This window comes from Stigmatopora nigra, unplaced genomic scaffold (genome assembly GCF_051989575.1).
Source record: "Stigmatopora nigra isolate UIUO_SnigA unplaced genomic scaffold, RoL_Snig_1.1 HiC_scaffold_25, whole genome shotgun sequence".
Taxonomy (NCBI): Eukaryota; Metazoa; Chordata; class Actinopteri; order Syngnathiformes; family Syngnathidae; genus Stigmatopora; species Stigmatopora nigra.
Window position 1 is genome coordinate 148,363 of NW_027551604.1, and position 21,682 is coordinate 170,044.

General features: G+C 58.1%; 7 protein-coding genes across 9 annotated transcripts; 2 read left to right on the forward strand and 5 right to left on the reverse strand.

The window, feature by feature from the left end:
- The first annotated feature begins 10 nt into the window (after positions 1-10).
- Positions 11-3,858, forward strand: nedd1 (NEDD1 gamma-tubulin ring complex targeting factor). Its single transcript, XM_077711364.1, has 13 exons — positions 11-446; positions 1,082-1,225; positions 1,355-1,449; positions 1,527-1,784; positions 1,870-2,099; positions 2,179-2,377; positions 2,462-2,636; positions 2,696-2,749; positions 2,859-3,080; positions 3,150-3,382; positions 3,416-3,501; positions 3,584-3,650; positions 3,707-3,858. The coding sequence occupies exons 2-13, from the start codon at positions 1,090-1,092 to the stop codon at positions 3,812-3,814; spliced, it is 1,863 nt and encodes a 620-aa protein (XP_077567490.1). The 5' UTR covers positions 11-446; positions 1,082-1,089; the 3' UTR covers positions 3,815-3,858.
- A 102-nt stretch (positions 3,859-3,960) lies between these two features.
- LOC144192217 (uncharacterized) lies at positions 3,961-6,303 on the reverse strand. The gene is made up of 10 exons (XM_077711292.1): positions 5,895-6,303; positions 5,581-5,700; positions 5,386-5,443; positions 5,029-5,308; positions 4,821-4,906; positions 4,675-4,734; positions 4,521-4,607; positions 4,313-4,425; positions 4,130-4,229; positions 3,961-4,070 (listed from the first exon to the last, which is right to left on the reverse strand). Exons 2-10 carry the CDS (start codon positions 5,679-5,681, stop codon positions 4,023-4,025), a joined length of 933 nt encoding a protein of 310 aa, XP_077567418.1. The 5' UTR covers positions 5,682-5,700; positions 5,895-6,303; the 3' UTR covers positions 3,961-4,022.
- A 144-nt stretch (positions 6,304-6,447) lies between these two features.
- actr6 (actin related protein 6) lies at positions 6,448-9,432 on the reverse strand. Of its 2 annotated transcripts, XM_077711289.1 has the most exons (11): positions 9,251-9,432; positions 8,612-8,729; positions 8,460-8,528; positions 8,336-8,396; positions 8,054-8,189; positions 7,921-7,977; positions 7,716-7,814; positions 7,549-7,627; positions 7,291-7,462; positions 7,054-7,192; positions 6,448-6,629 (listed from the first exon to the last, which is right to left on the reverse strand). In XM_077711289.1, exons 1-11 carry the CDS (start codon positions 9,316-9,318, stop codon positions 6,500-6,502), a joined length of 1,128 nt encoding a protein of 375 aa, XP_077567415.1. In that variant the 5' UTR covers positions 9,319-9,432; the 3' UTR covers positions 6,448-6,499. The 2 variants fall into 2 exon arrangements, with proteins under 2 accessions (XP_077567415.1, XP_077567414.1); XM_077711288.1 differs by having other exon boundaries at positions 8,336-8,528; positions 9,251-9,428.
- Positions 9,433-9,514: 82 nt separating this feature from the next.
- Positions 9,515-12,832, reverse strand: LOC144192215 (uncharacterized). Of its 2 annotated transcripts, none has more exons than XM_077711290.1 (7): positions 11,352-12,832; positions 11,194-11,287; positions 11,041-11,128; positions 10,502-10,772; positions 10,332-10,425; positions 10,082-10,169; positions 9,515-9,968 (listed from the first exon to the last, which is right to left on the reverse strand). In XM_077711290.1, the coding sequence occupies exons 1-7, from the start codon at positions 11,512-11,514 to the stop codon at positions 9,663-9,665; spliced, it is 1,104 nt and encodes a 367-aa protein (XP_077567416.1). In that variant the 5' UTR covers positions 11,515-12,832; the 3' UTR covers positions 9,515-9,662. The 2 variants fall into 2 exon arrangements, with proteins under 2 accessions (XP_077567416.1, XP_077567417.1); XM_077711291.1 differs by having other exon boundaries at positions 9,821-9,968; positions 10,089-10,169; positions 11,352-12,831.
- On the forward strand, positions 12,309-14,721 carry kcnj11l (potassium inwardly rectifying channel subfamily J member 11, like). The gene is made up of 6 exons (XM_077711287.1): positions 12,309-12,703; positions 12,905-13,108; positions 13,187-13,417; positions 13,501-13,770; positions 13,847-14,054; positions 14,231-14,721. The coding sequence occupies exons 2-6, from the start codon at positions 12,950-12,952 to the stop codon at positions 14,581-14,583; spliced, it is 1,221 nt and encodes a 406-aa protein (XP_077567413.1). The 5' UTR covers positions 12,309-12,703; positions 12,905-12,949; the 3' UTR covers positions 14,584-14,721.
- A 550-nt stretch (positions 14,722-15,271) lies between these two features.
- On the reverse strand, positions 15,272-16,024 carry LOC144192219 (CD59 glycoprotein-like). The gene is made up of 3 exons (XM_077711296.1): positions 15,872-16,024; positions 15,704-15,805; positions 15,272-15,624 (listed from the first exon to the last, which is right to left on the reverse strand). The coding sequence occupies exons 1-3, from the start codon at positions 16,005-16,007 to the stop codon at positions 15,422-15,424; spliced, it is 441 nt and encodes a 146-aa protein (XP_077567422.1). The 5' UTR covers positions 16,008-16,024; the 3' UTR covers positions 15,272-15,421.
- A 241-nt stretch (positions 16,025-16,265) lies between these two features.
- LOC144192200 (transcription initiation factor TFIID subunit 4-like) lies at positions 16,266-21,367 on the reverse strand. The gene is made up of 15 exons (XM_077711275.1): positions 19,701-21,367; positions 19,387-19,577; positions 19,220-19,312; positions 18,932-19,015; positions 18,736-18,858; positions 18,571-18,660; positions 18,315-18,470; positions 18,176-18,239; positions 17,898-18,000; positions 17,663-17,832; positions 17,471-17,601; positions 17,278-17,403; positions 17,152-17,208; positions 16,806-16,943; positions 16,266-16,708 (listed from the first exon to the last, which is right to left on the reverse strand). Exons 1-15 carry the CDS (start codon positions 20,740-20,742, stop codon positions 16,559-16,561), a joined length of 2,718 nt encoding a protein of 905 aa, XP_077567401.1. The 5' UTR covers positions 20,743-21,367; the 3' UTR covers positions 16,266-16,558.
- Positions 21,368-21,682: the final 315 nt, after the last annotated feature.

Here is a 21,682-nt window from a genome sequence, read left to right on the forward strand (position 1 = left end):
GTGGTCGCTTTACGGCCATTTTGTGTCAGTGTCATTTGATAAACAACATTTTAGTATAGTTCACGGATTGTGCTATGAAAAAGATATGATGTTCAAATTTGAACCTTATTTTCAAACGAAGATGAGAGATGTCTTAAATGTACTTCATACCGAAAGCCAGTCTGAAATATATCATAAAAAGGAAGCAGTTTGAAAATCCGTCAAAGTATTTTAACTTGCAGAAATCACGAACTTTTTTCCGCTTATATTTCAAGCCCGGGTATATTCTTGTACATTTGTATATGTCTCATTTGTGTTACTAATTTAACCACCTAGCTTGTTAGCGAGCGAATACTTTTAAAGCTACCTTAGCTAGCTAGCAGACATTTGTCTCTCGAGGCTCACCGTAGTGGCGGCAGCTGCTCCGTCTTCAAGCGGTTGACGTCCCGAATTAGAAGGAGAAAAAGGTTCGTTTTCCTCTTAAACGCGATTCCGCGGCCCCTTTGGACGAGCGGGTGGCACTTTAGATCTGGTAAAACACGGCTCCGGGTTTCACAGAAAACTTTTCAGGTCGCCCGTGGCAAACTGTACCCGAAGTTAGCCGCCCGTTAGCTTAGTTGGCGGTTACTTTGGCAACTTTTCTCGTAAAGCTCGTGCGAAAATTCAACGGTGAACGTTTTCTTCCTTGACCACGTTACTACATATTGACATGTTTCCAAAGGTGGCACAGCGTGACAGGTTGAGAGACGAAAGTTAATACAAACACTTGTTGAGCTTCACGTACAACTCTCGGGTACAAATTGTTGAGAGGCAATTTGCAACCCCTGAGTTCTTATGATAGGATGATATCAATCGCACTAAGTCGGCAAATTGCCCAACTTAATAGACGACGGCAAAATAAAGGACCATGGTCGCGCTCCCAAGCTAGCAGTTGCGCTACATCGCCTGTGGGCGGCATCGTTTTACATGTGTAAAGAGTGTGATTCATACAAATCCCGAATATAGTTCATTATTCTTGGACAAAAGGTGCAAAGTAAAAGAAAACACACGATAAGGTCACTAAATAGTCAACTGAGAAATATATAAATATTTGCCTCGGCAGGCGGCGCCATGGACGACGTCACCCGTCTGTTGTCCACCGGGGACGTGGTGAAGATTTGGGACGCCGATTCCATGACGCTGCTGGAAGAGTTGGACCCGCACGGCGGACGGCACCCGCTGACGCAGGCCTGCTGGACCGCCGATAGTATCCTTCCGCCCCCCCAAAAAGGGGGAACTATGTCAAAACCAACGGGAGTGGACGTAAATGCTGTGAGATGAGGAGAAAGTCCATTTGCGCAAAGACGGTGTTATTCCTTGAGCGTCGTCCTCGCAGATCAGCACTTGGTGAGCGCCAATAGCAGCGGAGACAGGTTGGTGGTGTCCAGCCTCAAGTCTCCCAACGCTTCCGCCACGGTGCTGGGCGAAGGGGTGAGCCGGCAGCCGAGCTTTGTGTCGCCGCCGCCCTTCTTTCGCCGCCGACTGAGCGACCCTCTCCGGTTTGTCAGAAAGGACAAACGCGCGTCAGCCTCAGCTCGTCCTCGCAGTTCCTGGCCAGCGGCGGACTGGACGGCCGCGTCCACTTGTGGGACCTGAGGAGCTCCAAGCCGCTGCGCGCCCTGAAAGATCACGTCGAGGAGGTCACCTGCGTCTCCTTCGCCGCCAACGACAGCCTGCTGGCGTCCGGCTCGGCCGGCGGGCGGCTGGTGGTCCACGGCCTGGCCACCAACACGTCCGGGAAAGCCTTTGGCCACGGCGGGCAGCAGGTGGGTGGCCTCCTCCGCCTCCTCCTCCTCTCGCTCCTCCCGCTTTTTGCCTCCTGGGTTAAGCCGCCGCCGTTGGGTCGAGCAGCCGGTACGCGACCTGGCCCCCTCGCGGCTGAAGCGCACCCTGCTGGGCAGCGTCTCGGAGGGCGGCTGGCTCTCCCTGTGGGACGCCAAGACGCAGAAGGAGCTGCACGTTTTCTCGGACGCCCACAGGGCACCCGCCTCGGGCCTGGCCTTCTCGCCCGTCAGCGAGCTGCTCCTGGTCAGCGTGGGCCTGGACAAGAAGATCGTCTGCTACGACGCCGCCGGCAAAATGTGAGTCCGCCGAGTGGACGGGCGGACGGACGGACGGCGACCACGTCACCGTAAAGCTCTCCCGTCTGCCCTGTCGTAGCGTGGTACGCTCCATCCGCGCCGAGGCGCCGCTGACCTCGGTGGACTTCACGCCGGACGGCTCGGGCGTGCTGGCCGGTTCGGCCCGGGGTCACGTCTTCTACTACGACCTGAGGAAGAGCGCCACCCCCGTCCGGGTGACGGTGGCGCACCGCGGCTGCGCCGTCACCTGCCTGCGCTTCCACAACGACAGACACAAGGTGGCGGGCGCCAAGCCGCCGACGCCGCCAAACCAATGTTGTTGTTTTTTTTTAAATGTGTTGCCTTTTCCCTCCCGTGGGCAGGCCGGCAAAACATCTTGGCCCAGGACGTCCGACGTCAAGAGCTCCCTCGCCAGAGCGGGCGGCGAGGCCCCGAGTTCCGTCTCTTCCCCCCCGTCGGCCGAGCCGGACAAAGGGCCGGAGCGTTTCCCCGCCGTGGGACGCAACAGCCTGGATGTCTTTTCGCCGCTCCGGCCAGGTAGGAAAGCCGGCCGGTCGTACGTCGCGCCCTCATCCACGCAACGTGCGTCCGCACAGATGCGGGAGCCGTGTCGGCGGCCGGTGCCGACGGGACGTGGGCGGCGGGCCAAGGTGAGTGTCAAAAGGATCAAGTCTATTGTTGTTGTGAAGGGCTCTGCACCACGTACCGTATCTCAAAGCCAACGACAGCACCACTTTTCAAACTCCTTTTACTCCGCAGCCGCCCTGCCGGGGCAGGAGGCGGGGGGGCCACCCAAGGCGTGCCGAGGAAGTTTAGACTGCATCTCGCCTCTCCGGGAAGGTCCGGCGGGCGGGAGTCGAGCGGCGCCGCCGCCGCCACGTCACTTTGCCGGGTCGCACCCCTCCTCTTCCGCCGTGGCCGCCTTGCCGAGGCGGGAGGCGAGCCGCGGGAGCCCGGACCTCTCTTCGCCTGTCCGAGAAGGTGGGACGGCCAGAGTGGAAAGCGTGGCCTCAACCACGCGGGCTCACCTCTCTCCTTTTTCCCGCGCAGCGAGCCTGGGCGCGCGGGAGGCGGGCGCTCCTAAGGCAGCGAGCCACACCGCCGTCTCGCCGCTCCAAGATGGCCAGGCGGAAGGCGTCCGCGGGACCCCCATCTACCACATGCCCGTCCTGGAGGAGGAGGAGCCTCAAGCGGAACAACCGGAAGCCACGCCGCCACCAATGGAAATGGCACGTGTTCATGTGGGAGGGCCGACGGCGGTCTTCGGTTGCGTCGCTCTGGCAATTTTGACCCTTTGACCCAAACGTCGCGTGCAGGCGGAGAAGACCGGCGAGGCCCCGTTCACCGGCGTCCAGATGGACATCATCTCCGACGTCATCCACCGGTCGATGGAAGAGCTGAGGTGAGCGCCGCCGCCGTCGGTGGTGGCGAGCAGGCCACTGATGGATTGACCCATTTCCTTCCCGTTCCTCTCCTCTGCGCAGAGAGCTGGTCCACAAGGAAGTGTTCTGCCTTCAGGTGGAGATGATTCGCCAGTTTTGCCTCCAGATGGTGAGAAACGGGTGGGCGGATGACGGGGGCGGAGTCTGAGCGCCCCATTCTTTCAGGACGAGTTCCACGCCCTGATGTCGGCGCAAAAGTCGGCCAATGACGGGCTGGCGGAAGAGAACCGGCGTCTTCGGGAGGAGATCCTCCGACTGGGTGCCAACTACTAAATATGGAGAAAAGCATTTTCCTTAAATATAAACTTGTGACATCACGGTTGGACTTTGTTCTCCTTTTTTTAAGCTACAATGATCACCTTGTAAATGGAGACATCGGAATAAAAGGGGCGCCTAAAGATGGCCTCACTCAAAATAGAAACATTCAAAGAGCTACTTTTATTGATTAAAAAAAAACACTTAAGCCTGGATGTCATGGAGGTCAAAGGTCAGCCAGGTTGACTCTGCACACGGGGCAGGTGGCGTTCTCCTGATGACGACAGCGTGCGATAGGTCACCGTCGTTCCATAAATGAAAAAGCTCACCCACCTGCAGCCAGCGGTCCACGCATTGGGCGTGGTAGTCGTGGAAACAAGGCAGCATCCTCAGCTGCTCGCCACGCTCGTAGTCGCAGAAGCAAATCTGACACCTGCCATCGTCCGTCCAAACGGGTCAGACGGACGGACGTACGTACGTACGTACGTACGGCCGGCAAGCGGCGCCCCTACTCACCGCGTGTTCCCGCCCCCGCCGTCAAAGCACTTAAGCGGAAAGCGATGGATGCGGGCGCGCGTCAGCTTCTGTGACATCACCGCGCCTTGGCGCTCCTCCAACGCCAGGAGGGCCTGCCGACGGCGGACATCAGGTGAGCCGGACGGACGGGAATTGGACGCGCCAGGGAGGCAAACATTGGGAAAATTTGGAGGAAATGGCCGCTCACCTCGTAGTCGTTCCCGGAAGTTTCGTGCGGCGACGGCGTGGCGTTCCTGCGCCCACGCCGGCTCTGGGGACGCGGCGACCGACGGCCCTGTGGCCAAAGAGTCTTTTATTTTGGCGTGACCAAATTGGGCGCCACGTGCCGTTGGCTTACTCACGCTGAGATGAAGATGGTGGCGAGGATGGCTCTCCTCCTCCTCCTCGTGGTCAAACTGCGCCTGTGGTGCAAAGCCGTCCACCGCCGTTAACCCCCTCCGAGCCATTTGCGGGAAAATAAGGTCACAAGAAAAACTAATGTGGTCACCTGGAGGCTTCGCGCAAAGGCTTCATCTTCCTCCATCTGCGCCACGCGCACCGACAGGTTGCCGTCCTGTTGGTCCCACGTCGCCGCTGCACACAAACGCGCGTCATTGTTTCCACCGCAGTAAATGGTCTCGTGCCAAAAGTTGCCCCTGGGCCGTTTGGCCTGTCATTTCCCATGAGGCGTGTGGATTTGGACGCGTGGCACTTACCCGGCGGGGCGGCGGAGCACTCGTCGCTGATCCACCTCCTCTCTTCGGCCGTCAGGAAGGACAGCGAATCGGACGGTCCCGCCCGGCCCCCCTCCTCCACGTCATCGTCGTCCGAAGTCGTTTGAGAGGAAGACGAGGGGGAGAAAAAGGAGGACCAGGAAGACGAGGAAGTGTCCGAGGAAGGATGGCGGCGAGCGGCCGGCGACGCCACCACTCTCCTCCTGCGTTTGGGCGCCCGCTCCTCGGTGGCGGCGGCGGCAGCGGCACGGCGTGTCCTGGTCTGCCGACCCAAAAGGTGAGTTCCATTGGTAGAGAGAAGGGGGACAGAGACCACTTGGATATTTCCAAGACACTCACCGGAGCCGGCGCTTCATCAAGCGCCCGCCTGCGTCGCGGCCGTTTGGCCAGTTGCGGGCTGAGGAGGAGACGGACCCACATGAGAAAGAGGAGACGGACCCACATGAGAAAGAATGCTTAGTAGGTGTATTCCCCTCTCAGGCTGTCGGACAGAAACGCACTCAATGAAATGAAGCGTCGTCCGGTGTGTCCTACCTGGGCGTCTCCGGGATGACGATCGGCATGTCGTCCAGGAGAAAAGCTCGCTCCAGTTGCTCGTTGTCAGAACCGCTCAAGTCGACCAGAGAAAAGTCCATCCTTTCAAATTCCGAGACGCTACAAAGCAAACAGCACGTGATTTTGGAGTGTATTTGAAATGCACTCGGTACACCTTTGACTGACGCCACACCGAGGATACCGACGCCGTTTCTACCGACAACAGAAAACAACTTTCCGCCGATTCAAATCAACCCGGAAACACTGGCGACTAGCTAGCATCGTTAGCTACGCGAAGTAGAAGGCGAACTTACCGAAGGTCCAAATGGAATCGACGGCGCACAAATAGGCTAAATAGAATTGGCGTGGCTTTTCATTTCATTGTGTTTAAAAAAAATAAAAAATGAGGCGAAAGGAACCAGACACGTTAGCCTGCGTCGACTCGCACAGGAAGTGGAATTAATTTCGCTTCCGGTAACAGTTCGTCAACCGAGAAAAGCCCGCCAAAGTTTGAAATGTTCCCCGCTGATGTGCTAGTCGTCATTTTTTAAAAACTTTTTTTCAACTACCCAAACAAATGATACAGGTTAGAAAATGAAACAGCAAAAACTCTCGAAAGCAATAACATTGGCATTTGGGCGTGTGCAACAGCTAACTGTGGTCGTCACAAAACACAGTACACACGAAATGGTTCCCCCGTTGAGCCCTCCACGTTTGGAATGAGCCCAAAAAGAATCCATCTTACAGACGCGTTCATATGACGTCAACCCCCCCGCTCGGAATGGGCTGGACGTCTGTCCTTCGCTTTAATGGCCAAGTTCAACGTTTTCCACAACCACTCAGCCACACAAGAGTGAAATGTTCAAATATCAAACGTTTGTTTTTACTTGTTTGAAAGTCTAGCCCACAAAATAACAATTTAGATGTCAAACTTTTCTTCACAAACAAAATGTCCATTCTCTTCGTAGTCGTGTCGCGTGACCACCATCTCTTCGAAGTCCGGATCGTTGGCGACCAGTTTCCCTCCTTCCCATGCGTACGTGATGGGACTGTCAAAAAAAACCCCAACAAAATCAACAAATAAACCACCCACGTGTCATGACAAACAGTCAAGAACAGAGGACGGAAGGGTGGGGCTTTGCTTTGCTCACTTTTTCTGTCTTTTGTAGTACTTCATTATTAGCTACCTCAAAGTACTTGCATTTGCTATCAGCTTTTTTGAAAAATAGTCGCTAGAGCACGGAAGATGGTTAAATTTGGGGAAATGTTGGTCTTTCTTCCTGACTTTTCTCTTAGATTTCTGACAATTCTGAAAAGAAAGTCTACATTTTAGGCTGTCTATTTAATTCAGTGACTGCGATCCTCTCTTGCCGCTCCTGTATTGTGCTCGTTTTGTAAACCAGTTGCACCTGAGTTGTGTTGGGGGATGGGGAGAGAGGGAAGTGGGACGGGGAGGGTTGGCTTAGCACTGACTTTTGGGGCAAGGTGACCTTAACGGGAACGTGAGCGGGAACCAGCGAGCGCAGTTCGGCTTCCAGTCGTTCTCGGAAGCCCGGAAATAAAACGTTGCCGCCGGTCAGGATGATGTTGCCGTACATGTGAGGCTGCATGTCTGCGCGCGCACACACAAACCAAAGCAAAAAGTTGCGCTATCAATCCAAATGAACACCGAGCAAGCGGGTCGGCGGCTTCCCGCATCGGCTTCCGGACCTTCGGAGAGCGAGGCCACCGAGTGGACGATGGCCTCGGGGATGCCCATCTCCCGGATGCCGATGTCGCAGGGGCGGAAGAGCATCTCGGGAACGGCAAAGCGCTCGTTGGCCAACCTGAGGATCTGCTCGCCCGTCTTGTACTTGCCGCTCAGCACCACCTGGTCGGCCGGCTGGATAGAGCCGATGGGGGGAGAGGGGGAGGGTGTCAAGACGGGCGGCGGGGTGCGGAATGGCGGATACCCGGGGGAGGGGCCACCTTGCAGAAGCCTTTCTTGATGGCGCCAAAATCCGGGAGGACGTAGTCCCTCATCACCGTGTTGTCCCGACCCTTCAGCCTGGAAGACGGACGGACGGATGGACCGGGGGGCTTACGGACCGGGCGGCATCGGGCGCCAGCGCCGTTGACCCGCGGGCGGAGCTTACTGCGCCACGGCCATGTCTTGATAGAAATCTTGAGACACGAAGCACACGTCCTCCTTCACCTGGTTGATGACGTGAGTCTCGTCCATCACGTGGAGTTGCCTGCAAGACCGTCGGGACTTGGCTTCATGTCTACGGCCAAAATATTTGGCCAAAAATCCACTGGAAATATCCACGACTGAATCAAAAATGTGGCCGAGCGTCTCACCGATAGGAGATGATTTCTTTGAGGTGATTGGTCAGCAGCTTCCCTCCGACGCTGATCCTAAAAAGGACCAGGGGACCAGGGGTAGTGACACGTGGCCACCGTCCCCGAGACGACCTCCCGGGACGGCACTCACCTGCGGATGGCGTCCTTCATCCTCCTGCCGCGGCAGTAGGGGGCGATGTGTGTGAAGGAGAAGCCGCTGTCCACCACCAGACAGCACAGCTCGTAGGGTTGGCCGCTGAAGTATCGCCGAGCGCTCAGAGAACCCGCTGAGAGACGACAAGGATTAGCGGGACGGACAGCCGGGGGGACGGACAGCCGGATGGCGGGGGGATGGACAGCCGGATGGCGGGGGGACGGACGGATGGACAACCGACGGACAACCGACGGGAGAGACAAAGGCTCGCTGGCTCACCGTTGATCCTGAGGGCCGACTGGAAGCGGTACTCCTCGAACAAGATCTCGTTCATGGACTCCTGGATGGACGTGAAGTTGAAGTAGGGCTCGCTGATGACCACGCCCGTGTCGGAAAAGTCCACCTTGAACATTTCTTTGCCGAACAGGTGGTCCCAAACTTTCCTCTGGACGTCCCAGTTGACCAGGTAACCCTGCCAAGGAGCGCAGATGGAGTCGGGGACGCTTCTTGCCGGGCCTTCTGCGGCGGCGGACGAGGATTTAGGGGCTCCCTCACCTTCTGGATGGGCAGGATGTAGAAGAGCGCCGACGGGTCTTTGATCTCGTCCAGCTGGTTGGCGGTGAACGTTTTCATCCGGGACGTCTTGGAACGGAATTGGCAGTTGGGGATGACGCTGAAAGGGTGGGCCAAACGGGAAAATACTAGGTCAACAACATCGTACGGGATAGACGATTCTCGGTCGCTGAAAAAACAGCTAAAAGCGCGTTTTCAATCGCAGCTTGAGGTCCGAGTAAAGTGGAACTTTTGTCATCATTTGAACGGTTCCAACTCCACCCATTATGCTGCCGGACACTGCAAAATGTAGGCAACTTTACCTCAAAGTAGACCATTTGACACCCTAGCGGAGGTGAACTGAAACTTTAAACACACTAAAGACTTGAGTACCAAATGAATGTAGTTTTGAGAACGCTAGGCTATTGCTAATATGCCGTTTACTATAATTGGCATCGGTTCGACCGTATTTCAGTAAAAAAATGGCAGCCAGTGCTCATTTTAGAAATATCATCGAGCTCAACTGTTTCATTAAGCCGTAGTTTCAATTCTGTGTTGTAACTGGCCGTCTGACAAAAGTTATCTTGTGGTCAATGTACAAAGAGCAAAGAAAGAGCGCGACTCTTGTTCAGCGACTCTCACCTGACTTCCTCCGAACTATAGCCTATCTTGGCCGTGTAGGCTCCATTGTCCAGGACCAAAGTGGCCATTTCAAATCCAAAGACAAGTCTCGTGGACCATTGAAATGATCACAACAACATCGGCGCGTGTCGGTCGCTTTGTATCACTTCCGGTCTTTGTGCCGCAACCAATCACAAGCGCCGAATGCGGTCCTTTCGGCAAAAGCGTCCTGACGGAAACACTCCGACTTTTCCCGATCAAAACAAACGAGTGACAGACAGCATGTTGTCTTGTAGGAAGGCGAACGTTTATTTTGCAATAGCCCGCCCTGCTTCTAGACTGGTATCCATAAAAAATACTTTTTTCTTATCTAGCAACAAAAACCACAGCAGGCAGATGAATTGTACGTCTGAGCTGACCACAGTAGGAAGGCCTACGGAATGGTATCGCCGGCCGCGGCGCCCGCTCGCCGCTCCGGAAGGTCCCTCTCTCGGCCCGGTGCCGACCCGTCCCGCTCCGGTGGGGCGGGCTCTCTTTGCGGGGCCGCCCGCTCCGTCTCCGGTGGGCACGTCTCGGTCCGCGCGGGCAAAGAGTCGGTCTGGGCGGAGGGTGGTCGACGCTCCGGTCCGGCGGGCGCCAGCCGACCGTCCAGGGCGTCGCTCATGGGGCCAAACCACGGCCAGGAGGCGGCGGCGACCTCTGCCGTGTCCTCCATGCCGGCTGGTGGGTACTTTAGATCCTATAATCCGGGGGAAACGTGGAATAGGGTTGCGTGACGTCTGGTCAAAGGGCCACCGTACGTACGCGGGGCGCCGTGACGCCGACACGGCACGAGAAGAAAGGTTAGCGTACCTTGTACCTTCGCTTGAGGTTGTCCCACTTTTTGGCCGCCTGGCACGCCGACAGCTTCCCCCGGAGGTCCAGCTGCCGGATGATGTACCTGACGCCCCAAGCGGCAAACGTGTCACGCGGAGGGCAAAGGGGCGGGCAAACGGGTGGGCAAAGGGGCCGGCAAAGGGGCCGGCAAAGGGGCCGGCAAAGGGGCCGGCAAAGGGGCCGGCTTTGGCCAACACGCCGGCTTTGGCCAACACTTTGGCCTTACCTCCAAGCGGATTTGGCGGCGTTCCTCTTCCCGGTGAACAAAACCTCGTTGTCGGCCCTCAGCGCGATCAGGCGTCGCGTGTCACGCTCGCTCACTGCCACGCCGACCGAGGGAAAAAGGGGCGTGAGAATCCGCCCGCCCGCGAGGAGGCGTGGCGACGCACGGCTCACTTTTGTAGGGGGCGTCGGAAGGTTTCCGGACGGTGTCCGAGCGGCGGGGAGAGTCGTCCCCGCTGTCGTCCCCAGTGTCGTCCCCGCTGTCGTCCCCAGTGCGGTCCCCGCTGCTGGCCTCGCCGGGGACCTGTGCGGTGGCCAATAGGGCGGCGTTTCCCGCCAAGCGACCCTCCAAGGCGTCGTCCATCAGCCGGAACCAGGGCCACGACGCCGACTCGTCCCCGGCCTGGGGACGGGCCTCCAACCCCCGAGGGGGGAACTTTAGGTCCTGAAGGAGAAGTGGGCCACGTCAAAAGAAAATACAGGAAGTAACTTGGGAATCAAGTTCTTGAAGTAGAAATCCCCCTAAGCTGAGGGGAAGTCCCCCCCTCCCATAAATGTCCCCAAACCCACAAGTAGGCTCTTGATCATTTCCAAGAGCCAGAAATGCCAATAGGAGGTGACCCATAAATGTCCCCAAATAAAAAAGGAAGTGAGCTGGAAATCCCAGACAAAAATGGGCGTATCCCGCAGTCAACAATAATTGAGAATGTCACCTTGAACCTGCTCTTGAGGTTGTCCCACTTCTTGGCCACCTGGTCGGCCGTGACTTTGCCACTCAGGCCCATCTCCTCCACGATGGCCCTGCGCAACCACCACCAGACGTGGGTCAGACTGACGGAAGGACGGGGAGCAACACACGGACGGACCTCCAGGCGGGCTTGGCGCTGTTCCTGCGTCCCGTGAAGAGCGCCTGGTTGGCGCCCCGCAGCTCCACCATCTTGCGGACGTCCCGCTCCGTCACTGGCGTACGTCACGGCCCGGATTAAAGGACTTCCCGAGCGCCGTTTCCCGTCCCGAGACTTACGTTTGTAGCCTGCGTCCGACGTGCGCTCCCCGGCCAGCGCGTCCATCTCCGACTCGGTCAGGAAGTCGGCGGTCCCCCGGCGAGTCCCCCGCGCACGCTTAGGCCGCGTCGGGTAGCCGTCGTGGACGGGCGGCGATGGCGCTCCAGCTGGGTGACTGTCCATCTGGCAGGCCCACGATCCCAGTTCGGACCCGGCACCGCTTCAACCCCGGAAAATGACTATCGGTGGCAGCGGGCGTTAGTTCCCCCCGCAGGCGGGCCCACCTCCGCCGAGAACTCAAATCACTTTGGAGAAAATGTTGCTAGTTTCGACTGGGAGGCTTCGGCCATTCATTCTCTTAGACCAAATGGATTGGACATCTTTTGGGTGCTCAATGGAATTGAAGAGCCAGTTCCCCTACTTGTAATCAATTGGACATCTATTGCCAACGAGTTCGTTTTGGGTCACTTCCTAGTTGATAGTTTTACGATGCTTGAGGGTGGGGGGAAAAGTAGTCCAAGACTGTGCGCTTACTTTTCGACGACTTCTCCGTGAAGTTCCTTCGAGGCTCCACTCGTCCATCGCTGATGCCCCTCTCACTTAAATATAGTATTCTCCTGCTTTCATCGGTCGGCCGGCTCTTGTACGTTTGTTTGGGAACCGAGAGGAAGCACGAAAAACAACCACTTCGTCCTCCCTCGCTTTCTGCTAGCATTCAAAGTGGCTCGAGCCGTCACGTGACTTTTGACGGGTACCCATCGCACATTGCGGCCTGGCCCGCTGAGGCGACGTGCCCGATCAGCGGCCATCTTGGTAGAGGCGAAGTGACATCGAGCTTCAATGGGCAAGTGTGATGCCGTCGTTACTTATAGTTTAGAGGGCGTAAGTTTGAAATCCCTGACTCAAAGACCTCGAAAGCGAGCTTGGGGGGGGGGGGGGGGGGTCATTCGTCCGTGGTAGGGTTCATATCAACGTGAATTTATAGCGACCATCTTGTAACGCGTCGATGCCGAGTTGCAAAAGCAAGAAGGCGCCGGAAACAGGCGTACTTGCCTTTCAAACGAAATGAGTCAAAAGCACATCCAGCACAATTATCTGAAGTCGTCGATCCATCCAAGATGCATTCCTGCGCACTGGGGATGATCTTTTACGTTTGGGGACTTCCTCGGCGGTCAAAGGACGGGAGGAAAACAACACGACAGGGCGCTTCTCCAAGTTTTATTTTGAAAGAGTAGCGGAAGTGCTGGCGTCGAATGTGTCACACTTGTCTAGTGGTCCTTCTCACTTGGAGTAGGCGAATTGAAATGATGATGCTGGGGATGGAGATTCGGCTTCCGATATTGTCCGGGTGAATTGTCGATTGGGTCATCAGGTGAGTGCACATCCGGCGCGCTCGCAATTGGCCACGTTTAACCAATCAGGCCTCTGTTAGTCACAGCATGATGGCTACCTGGAACAATGCGACCTTGCGACGTCGTCTTAAAGGAGTCCCGTCGGCCCATTTTTGCACCCAAATGTGAAATTGTGGCTCGCCCCTCCCACCGTGAACCGTCTATCTGCCCGTCAACGGCAGGTTGGGGGTGATCGTTTGACGGCGTGCCCCAGCAGCTCCGTGGCCATGTTGGCCAGGAAGGGTCTGCTGCCGGACGGCTTCCTCCTGACGCGCCTGGCGGAGGAGCGCAACGTGCCCGGCCGGAACCGCCCACGCTGCCGGCGGGCGCGCTTCATCACCAAGACGGGTTCCTGCAACGTGGCCCACAAGAACATCAGGGAGCAGGTAAGTCCGAGGAGGAAACAAGGCTGGCTGGCCACAACCCCTCCCTCCCTCCCTCCATCCCTCCTTCCCTCTTTCCAGGGCCGGTTCTTGCAGGATGTCTTCACCACCATGGTGGATCTGAAGTGGCAGCACTCGCTCCTGATCTTCACCTCGGCCTTCCTGTGCTCCTGGATGCTCTTCGCCATGGTGTGGTGGCTGCTGGCCTTTGCCCACGGAGACCTGGAGCCCGGGCTGCAGCAGCGCCCCCCTCCCTGCGTCACCGCCATCAACTCCTTCACCTCCGCCTTCCTCTTCTCCATCGAAGTCCAGGTGCTTCTCCCGTGGCCGGCGACCTCTTGTTTCCTCCTTAAAAATTCCAGGAAGTCATGGAGTGAAGGTCCTGTTTGCGTCAGGTGACCATCGGTTTCGGCGGGCGCATGGTGACGGAGGAGTGCCCGGCGGCCATCGTGGTCCTCATCGTGCAGAACATCCTGGGCCTGATCATCAACGCCGTCATGCTGGGTTGCGTCTTCATGAAGACGGCGCAGGCCAACCGGCGGGCCGAGACGCTCATCTTCTCCAGGAACGCCGTGGTGGCCCCCCGCAACGGGCGGCCCACCTTCATGTTCCGAGTGGGCGACCTCCGCAAGAGCATGATCATCTCGGCCACCGTGCAGCTGCAGGTCCTCCCTCGCCGCCGCCGCCGCGCTCCGGCTTTGCTCCGCCCCCGACGGCTTCCGACACGCCTCCCTCCCGCAGGTGATCCGGCGCACGGTGACGTCGGAGGGCGAGGTGGTCCCGGTCAGTCAGCTGGACATCCAGGTGGAGAACCCGCTGAGGAGCAACGGCATCTTCCTGGTGTCGCCGCTGATCGTCAGCCACACGCTGGAGAGAGGGAGCCCGCTCTACGACCTGTCGGCCCGGGCGCTGGCCGCCTCCGACGTGGAGGTCATCGTCATCCTGGAAGGTGTCCCCTTTGCTTCATAATACGTCTTCTTTAGGATCGTCGGAAAACAACTTTTCTCATTTTGAAAACCGTGCTATTTATATCTCTGTTGGTCGTTGTGCATGGATTGATAGATCCTTACCAGTGAGAAAATCGGCAGCAATTGGTTGGTATCCACGGATCGCGTGTCATTTCAGGCGTGGTGGAGACGACGGGCATCAGCATGCAGGCGCGCACGTCCTACACGCCCGACGAGATCCTGTGGGGGCGGCGCTTCGTCTCCATCGTCAGCGAGGAGGACGGCCGCTACTGCGTGGACTACTCCAAGTTCGGGAACACGCTGCCCGTGCGCATGTCCTCGCTCAGCGCCAAAGAACTGGACCAGACGCGGGGTCGCCGCCAGGAAGAGGAGGCGGCGCCGCCGCAGGGCTGGGGTCTGGTGCGGGCCGGCAGGGGCGGCCTGCGCCGGGGCGGACGCCGTCGCAGCAGTAGCGGCGGCGACCCGCCACGGGAACCCGACCCGCCGCAGGAACCCGATCCACCGCAATAACGGAATGGCCGCTTCAAAGTGGTCGCCCCGCCTCCCTTTTGTTCAAATTTCAAAGGAATACGTGTTGTTTTATTTACAAAACATTGTTAAATGACGTCCACCCCCTTTTTTCATAAAAAATATTCAACCTCCAAAGGATTTCCAAATAGTCCCATGTTGGGCTACACTTCTTCCAAGAGAAGAAAATGGGACATTGACGGAAATATTTTCCTTGTCCGTCCGTCAGTCATCCACATGCACCTTTTCATTGGGAACCTTGAATGAGGGTGGCGGACAAGAGAGCATGTTGCCACACCGCAGCGGACTTAATTAGTAGTGGATTGATGTCAGTTGCTGCTACTTTCAGAACAAGTCTGATGACTTGAATTGAGCGCTCAACTGCTCCCAACCAGCCTGTCATCCAGTCTCTTTTCCACGTGGGCCCTCCCCCGTCCGGCGCACCTGAATCCAATCAGCCACTCATCGGCAATGCCTCCAGGAGAAGCACCATCCTGACCATTTGGTTCAAGTGTGATGCGGGAGGGGTTAGCTTCAAGAAAGTGAATGACAGGCAGGCGAGGGCTCCACACTGAATCCCTTTGGAAAAAACAAACCTTTGGGGAATAGTTAGGAGAGCCCAGTCTTAGGCAAAGGCAGAGTGCGTCCGAGAAGCACAAGCGGCAAGAAAAGCTCTCTGGGGACTTGCCCAAAATGTCGACCATTTATTTTGAGTCAAGGGGAGTGGAAAATTAACCAGGGGACAGAACACTCCTCTACTTGGTTACGCCGGGTTTTAGGATTACGGACCGAAGCCGGGACGTGCGATTAGCGTGTTAGCAAAAGTCCCCTTTTGAGAGCGTCACGGGCGAGCCAGGCCCACGGCGAGCAGGCCGGCGACGAGCAACCAGGGCCGGGGCGACCCGGAGCCCCCGGCGCCCGAGTTGCACAAGTTGTTGTTGCAGCAGCGGTACCAAAAGTCCGGGGCGGCCCACGGGAACAGCTGAGACAGGCGCGAGTTGTCGCAGTCCGTGAAGCGGATGCACTGGCGCAGCGTCTCGCCGCCTGCGAGCAAAAGTGCGCGCCGTTCACGCTTTCTATTTCGAACCCGGAATATAGGAGATGAGAATGATGTCCCACCCACCTCGTACGCCCAGGGTGAGGCAGGCGTCCTCGTACGTGCACTCTTGGACGCGGTCGCATCGGCCCGTGTAGTCCGAGCACTTGTAGCAGCGGAGGGCGTGGCCTGACACAAACCGACACAACGGCTTAGGAGACTGCCGCAAAGGAAAAGTCAAAAGAGAGAGGTCACCTCGTGGAGCGAAGGTCAACATCAGGAAGGCCAGGAGGAGCGCCAGTCCACTGCCGCACGGCGTCATGACGTCCCTGATCTGGCGCTCCCGGCGTCTCGTCCCCACCCGGCCGTGGGCGGGCGCGCTCGTGCTCATTCGCCCGCTGTCTCACACAAAGAGAAAATTGTGGGCAGAAGGGCGGCTTTGTCCGACGGCCCCAAAGCGCCACGGCGCCGACTGGCGCTAAAGTACGTTTGCAAAATGCGAGGCGGCCGGCCGGCCGGCCGGCTAGCCGGTCACGGGCCGCAGCTGTGGTGGCTTCTCAATGGCTCTCTGTTCCCACTCGCTCCATTTTCTTTTCTCGGGCCATTTTCTTTCCAGTGTGGCAAAAGAAAAGGAGGCGGAGCCCGTGAGTCTTTTCCAAAGGTCTTTATTTCACGAGAGTAGAAGGTAGAAACAAGTGTAAAACCACCATGGAGCGGATCATCCATATAAATAACGGCCCAAGCCAAAGGTTTAAAGCGTTAAAAACCTGAAAAAGGGGGAGGGGAGGAAAAAAAAAAAGAAAGAAAGAAAGAATAATAATCACCCGCCCGCCCGCCCGCCGGCATTGGTCTCTCGCCATTTTGCCCAAATGGCCGCTGCTAAAAAGGCCATGGGGCCTTCATGGGAAAGGCACGCGGCGGCGATGGCGACTGGCCACGCCCTCACTTGAGCAGCGCCTTGTAGAGCATGAGCGAGCGCGCCGTGCTGCCGTCCTGCTCCAGACACACGATCAAGTCCCTGAGGTTGACCCTGATGACGCGTTGGCGCCACGGCTGGCGCGCCGACGACGCCGCCGCCGCGCCCGACGACACCTGCGGGTGGCAAATGATAACCTTTTTGTAGCCTCCTTCTATGCCATATTGTGGCCGACTTGGCTTTCATTTGGCCGCCGGTCCCATCGCCACTCACCTCGGCGCAGGCCGGTGCGGCGCAGGCGGGGGCGGCGCCCGGCGAGTCCACCTTGCGTTTCTTTCTGGGCCCGATGGCGGCCAGCGCCGTCAGGTTGGCGTCGCGTTGGCGCATGACGGCCAACTCCTGCTGCTGCATCTGTGCCCAAAAATTCATTCCGTCATGCTAGCGCCACCGACGATCACGGACAGACGTCCGATTCCATCTGGAGTGGGAGGAGCCTCTGTCGCTCCCGCTTCCAACGGATCGGAGGTCCCAGATCAAAACAAATCCAGGGGACATTTTTGGAGCTGAATTTTGATTGGTGGATTCATTTTGTGAACTGGTTAGCTCAAATGTCGCTGACCTCTTTGGCCTTCTGCTTGAGGCGAGCCTGCTCCGGATCTTCTTGCCGCGCTCGACTCTGAAAAAACGGAGAGGTCAGCATCGGCAGCGCCGGCCACGGTCAAGTGTAACGGGCCACGGGCGGGACCTTGGCGGCCTTGAGCAGAATCTCCCTCTCGCGCTCGTCCTTCCTCTGCTTCTCCAGACGTTCCAGCTGCTCGAAGAATCGCAGCTGGGCGCGCACGTCGTCGCTGGGCTCCTGCCGCTCTTTGTCCTGGGACGGGTGAACGGTCACCGGGCGTTCGGGAAAAAGCGAGCGGCCGGCCGGCCGGCCGGCTTACCCGATGGCCGTCCGATCGATGCTGCGCCAGCGCCGACACTTTCTCCAGCAGCGAGCGCAGTCGCAACTGCGTGGCGTGCGACACCAAGTTCAGCACCTCGGGGGGGACCTCGCTCACGCCCAGCCGCCGCGCTAAAGCCCAAAATACAGAGGTGAGTGACGGCGGGCAAATTTGCCGACGGCGCGGCGCCACCTATGTCGACGATGCGGCGTTGCAGCAGGCCGGCCGGCAGGAAGGCCTCGTCCTTGCAGGAGCGGATCTTGGTGCCCACCAGCTCGGAGCCGGTGGCCAGGATGCGAGCGTTCTCCTCGCTCAGGTTCACGCCCGCCATGGAGGCCACGTCGTTGATGTCGTCGTCGTCCCTGCGCGCGACAAAAGCCTTATGGAGGGCCCGTTCCCGGGGAAGGGGCCACCGCCGCCGTCTCACCTGAATGTCCCGCCCCCCGGGTCCCCCGGCTTCTTCTGATTGGACGGTACGGCCAAAGCCACGGCGCTCCTACCAGCGACCAGCGGTCCTCGCACGGTCGCCCCTGCGTGCGCAAAAGTCGCGTCAGTATGTAAAGGAATCTGCGCCGGTTCAATTTTTGGGGTTTTATTTGCACAATTTTAGCATCCACAAGCGTTTCTGTCATTTTTTAGGCCTACTATTATACTCGTTTTAATGGAAACGAAAATTTGAATGAGTTAGAAATGAACAGCACTCACCCGGAGTTCTGGCGCCCACCACCAGAGGGGGCCGAAGAGTCTGCACGCCACCGCGAACCACCGCCTGAACGACGACAAGGGCATATCTGGCTCAACTTTTCTCGTCAAGTGAAAAATAGCAAAGCAAAGATTGTGTTACCGCGTTAGCGAGAGGCGCATTCATCCGTACGCCGGGGCTCGCCACGGGGAGGCGTGGCCGGAAGGCCGTGGCGGTGGCGGCGGCGGCGACGGCCGGGGGCGTGACCAGAGACTGTTGGCTGCTGATGAACGACTGGCGCAAGGCGGGAAGGCTTTTCTGAAAGGGTTCAAACGGGACTATTAGTTATGAACGGAAACCAACCGTCCGTCCCCCAATGGGGCGGCCCGGCACAAAAAGTCCAGAAAGGCGTGGTCACCTTGAGGAAGGGGATGAGGTAGGGCTGCGGGGACGACTTGAGCTCCGCCTGCAGGCGACTGGTGAACTCCTCGGGCTCGATCTTGGCATCCTGGAGAAGACCAGAGAGGACAGGTGTTGGGGTGGATTAGCTGGGCGAGACCGGACCGGACCAAACCCGACCTACCAGGAGGTCCTGAACCAGCGTTTTGACGTTCTTGGAGGTATCGGGCGAGGGGGAGTTGTTGGAGGCCAACTTGATGAGCGTGGACAGGAAGTTCTTGCACTTCTTCACATTTTCCTGCATTTCCTGTGAGCGGTCAAAGCCAAACGTTAGTTTCCCCGCCAGCGTCGCTGGGGCGGGACCGGCCCGAGGTACGCACCTGCGACACCACCGTCACCCTGCCGCCCTTGACGGCCTCGGCCGTTTTCCCAGGGACGGCGCCCGCTTGCCCCGAGACGGGATTCTGGAACGGAGAAAGCACGCCATCCGTCAGGCCCCAAAATCTTTCCCGCTCGCCGCAAAACATTGAAAATAATGCCGATAGTAGGGGGTTAGCGTCGTGGCTAATGTCACGTTTGTCAGTCTGTTTGATCCCGTCGTTCAAAACATATCGCCGGGGCGATCATTGACAGACGGGACGGGACGCCGACGGGTTAAAAGGCGCCACCTGGAGCGGCGTGGACGAGGCGCCGGGAGACTGCAGCGTTCCGGTCTGAGGGGGCGCGGCCAGGCGGATGCTGCCGGGGGACCCGCGTGGAGCCTGGGCGAGAGGGAGCGCGGCGCGCAAAGTCAGGCGGGGTGCCGGCGACCGCCTTCGGGACGTTAAGAGCTCACCGGAGCGGCGGGGCCCACCCGGACGGCGGTGGCAGCGGCGGGGCCCATTCGGACGGCGGTGGCGGCGGCGGTGGTGGCGGTGGGTCGCTGAGGGACGGCGGGACTCTGCTGCGTCTTGGCCTGAGCTTGGGCCAGCACGTGCTGCGGCACCATCACCAGCTGACCCGTCTCGATGCGGACCAGAACCATACCTGATCAACGTAAAAAATCAACGTCATTTCAAACCAGATTAAAATTTGGTGCCATGAAAAGCATGCCGCGTCATTTGCCCCGTTTCCACTTCCCAGTGGCACATTCATCGTGACAATTCTCACCTGCGGGCATGGTGAAGCCGGGCGGCAGCTGGATGGTGGCCTGCTGCTGGGGGCGCAGGGTCAAGGGGGGACGAGGCCCGACCACCGGCGCGGGTCTCGGCGGCTGGACGGGGCCCGCCGGTCTGACGGTAACCTGTCCCGCCCCGACGCTAACCGGTCCCGGGCCGACGGTAACCGGTCCCTGTCCAACGGTAACCGGTCCCTGTCCAACAGTAACCGGTCCCTGTCCAACAGCAACCGGTCCCTGTCCAACAGTAACCGGTCCCTGTCCAACAGTAACCGGTCCCTGTCCAACAGTAACCGGTCCCGGCACAACGGTAACCTGTGCCGGTCCATTGACGGCCGCCTTGACCGCCGACGGCGGCGGGGTGCCGGCTGCTAGCACGACGGAGTTCCCAGGAGCTAACACCTTGCCGGGGCTCGGCGAGGGCACCCCCGCTTTGGGCTCCAAGCCATTCTGGGCGGCTGGGACGGCGGGCCGGCCGTCTCCGGGAACCGCTGACTGCAAGTTGGCCGGCGGCGCGGCGGCCATGAGCGCCGTCGAGCCGGCAGAGTTGAGCAACTTGGCGGCGCCGTTGAAACTTTGCGAGCCGGGCGAAGCCGTTCTCCCGCTGGCTTCGGCGGGTTGGCCGCTCGAAGTTGGCGCTCCCGGCGCGCCGAGACGGGAGCTCGGAGGAGCCGGCCCAAACGGAAGCGAGCCGCTCGCTCCGCCACCCGAGGTGGAGGAAGGGAGAACGGGAGTGGCGGGAGGCTGGAGCTTTAAGGCCGCCCCCGAGTGTCCTTGTTGTGGTTCTTGTTCGCGCACTTTCCCTGAGAAGTGAGTAGTGGCGGCAGCGGCGGCGGTGGTGGTGGCGGCGGCGGGGGCAGCGGACGGAGATCCGGATCCCGCGGCGACTGCGGCAGCGGACGGAGGTCCGGATGCGGCGGCGGAACTCTCGGGCTCTCCCAGTTGCGATTCCAGAGAGCCGACTAGGTCGCTGACCGCTTTTTCGTCCACTTGGTTGAAGAGCATGTCCTCCAGCGGGTCGGAGGCTCCCGCCATCTTTGATGGCGCTCCGTTGTGCAAATCGTCTTTTAGGACGTGCGCATGCGCGCGAGACCCGTGCTGGTTTCGAGCACAGACGTGTTACGCCACTCAACTGACGTGGAGATTGGCTAACTTGCTTTGCATTCTTGCTCTTTTCGTTTTCCCTCCTCCCCGCGCCATCAATCTCTCTCTCTCCCTCTCTGTTAGACATCTAGTTTCATCTATCTTTCCTCTAATTTTACTACATTCTACGCATTCAAAAACAAATACTGACACACGTATAGTACAGAGACAAGAAGTAAATACACAGAAACAATTGTTTACAAATAAAAAATAATAATATCGATGACTTTTTCCCCTCCCTTCACGGAGTCGCCATTCTATGCGCACTACATCTAGGTTGTCCTTCCTTCGACCAGCATTTCCCGCCAGCCCCCGCGCGAGATGGGTCGCGGCCTTTTAGCAGTGTTTGTAGCATGTTAGCAATCCTTAGCCCAGCCACATCTCCCCAATGAGGTTTGCTTCTCCTGGCTACATTTTCCGGGCTCTTTCGGGGAAGTTCGCTGTTGAAGTTCCAAGGCTGCTATCCACCGTGGCCTTAGCCAGAGGGAGTCCTTAGCAAGCTAGCATGCTAGCAAGCAGAACACTGCGTAACGCGGCTCTGTTTACGGTGGAAGCACACATACTAAATCACATCCATGTCAATACTTATGCTGCAAAAGTGCATTTATTTCTCCAAAGCCACATGTTTTGCCAATTAATGTAGACACAATAATTGAAATAAATACCATACATAAAGCTTCCTGCTAACCCAGTTTCCTGGCCCCTAGGCACAGAGTCAACGAAGATAATATACGCAGTAATTTAAACAAATACCATAAATAATAACATTTAAGTGCCCTTCAGTACAACTCACACAGGAAATCTTTCTATTGATTTTTTAAGGGAAATATTG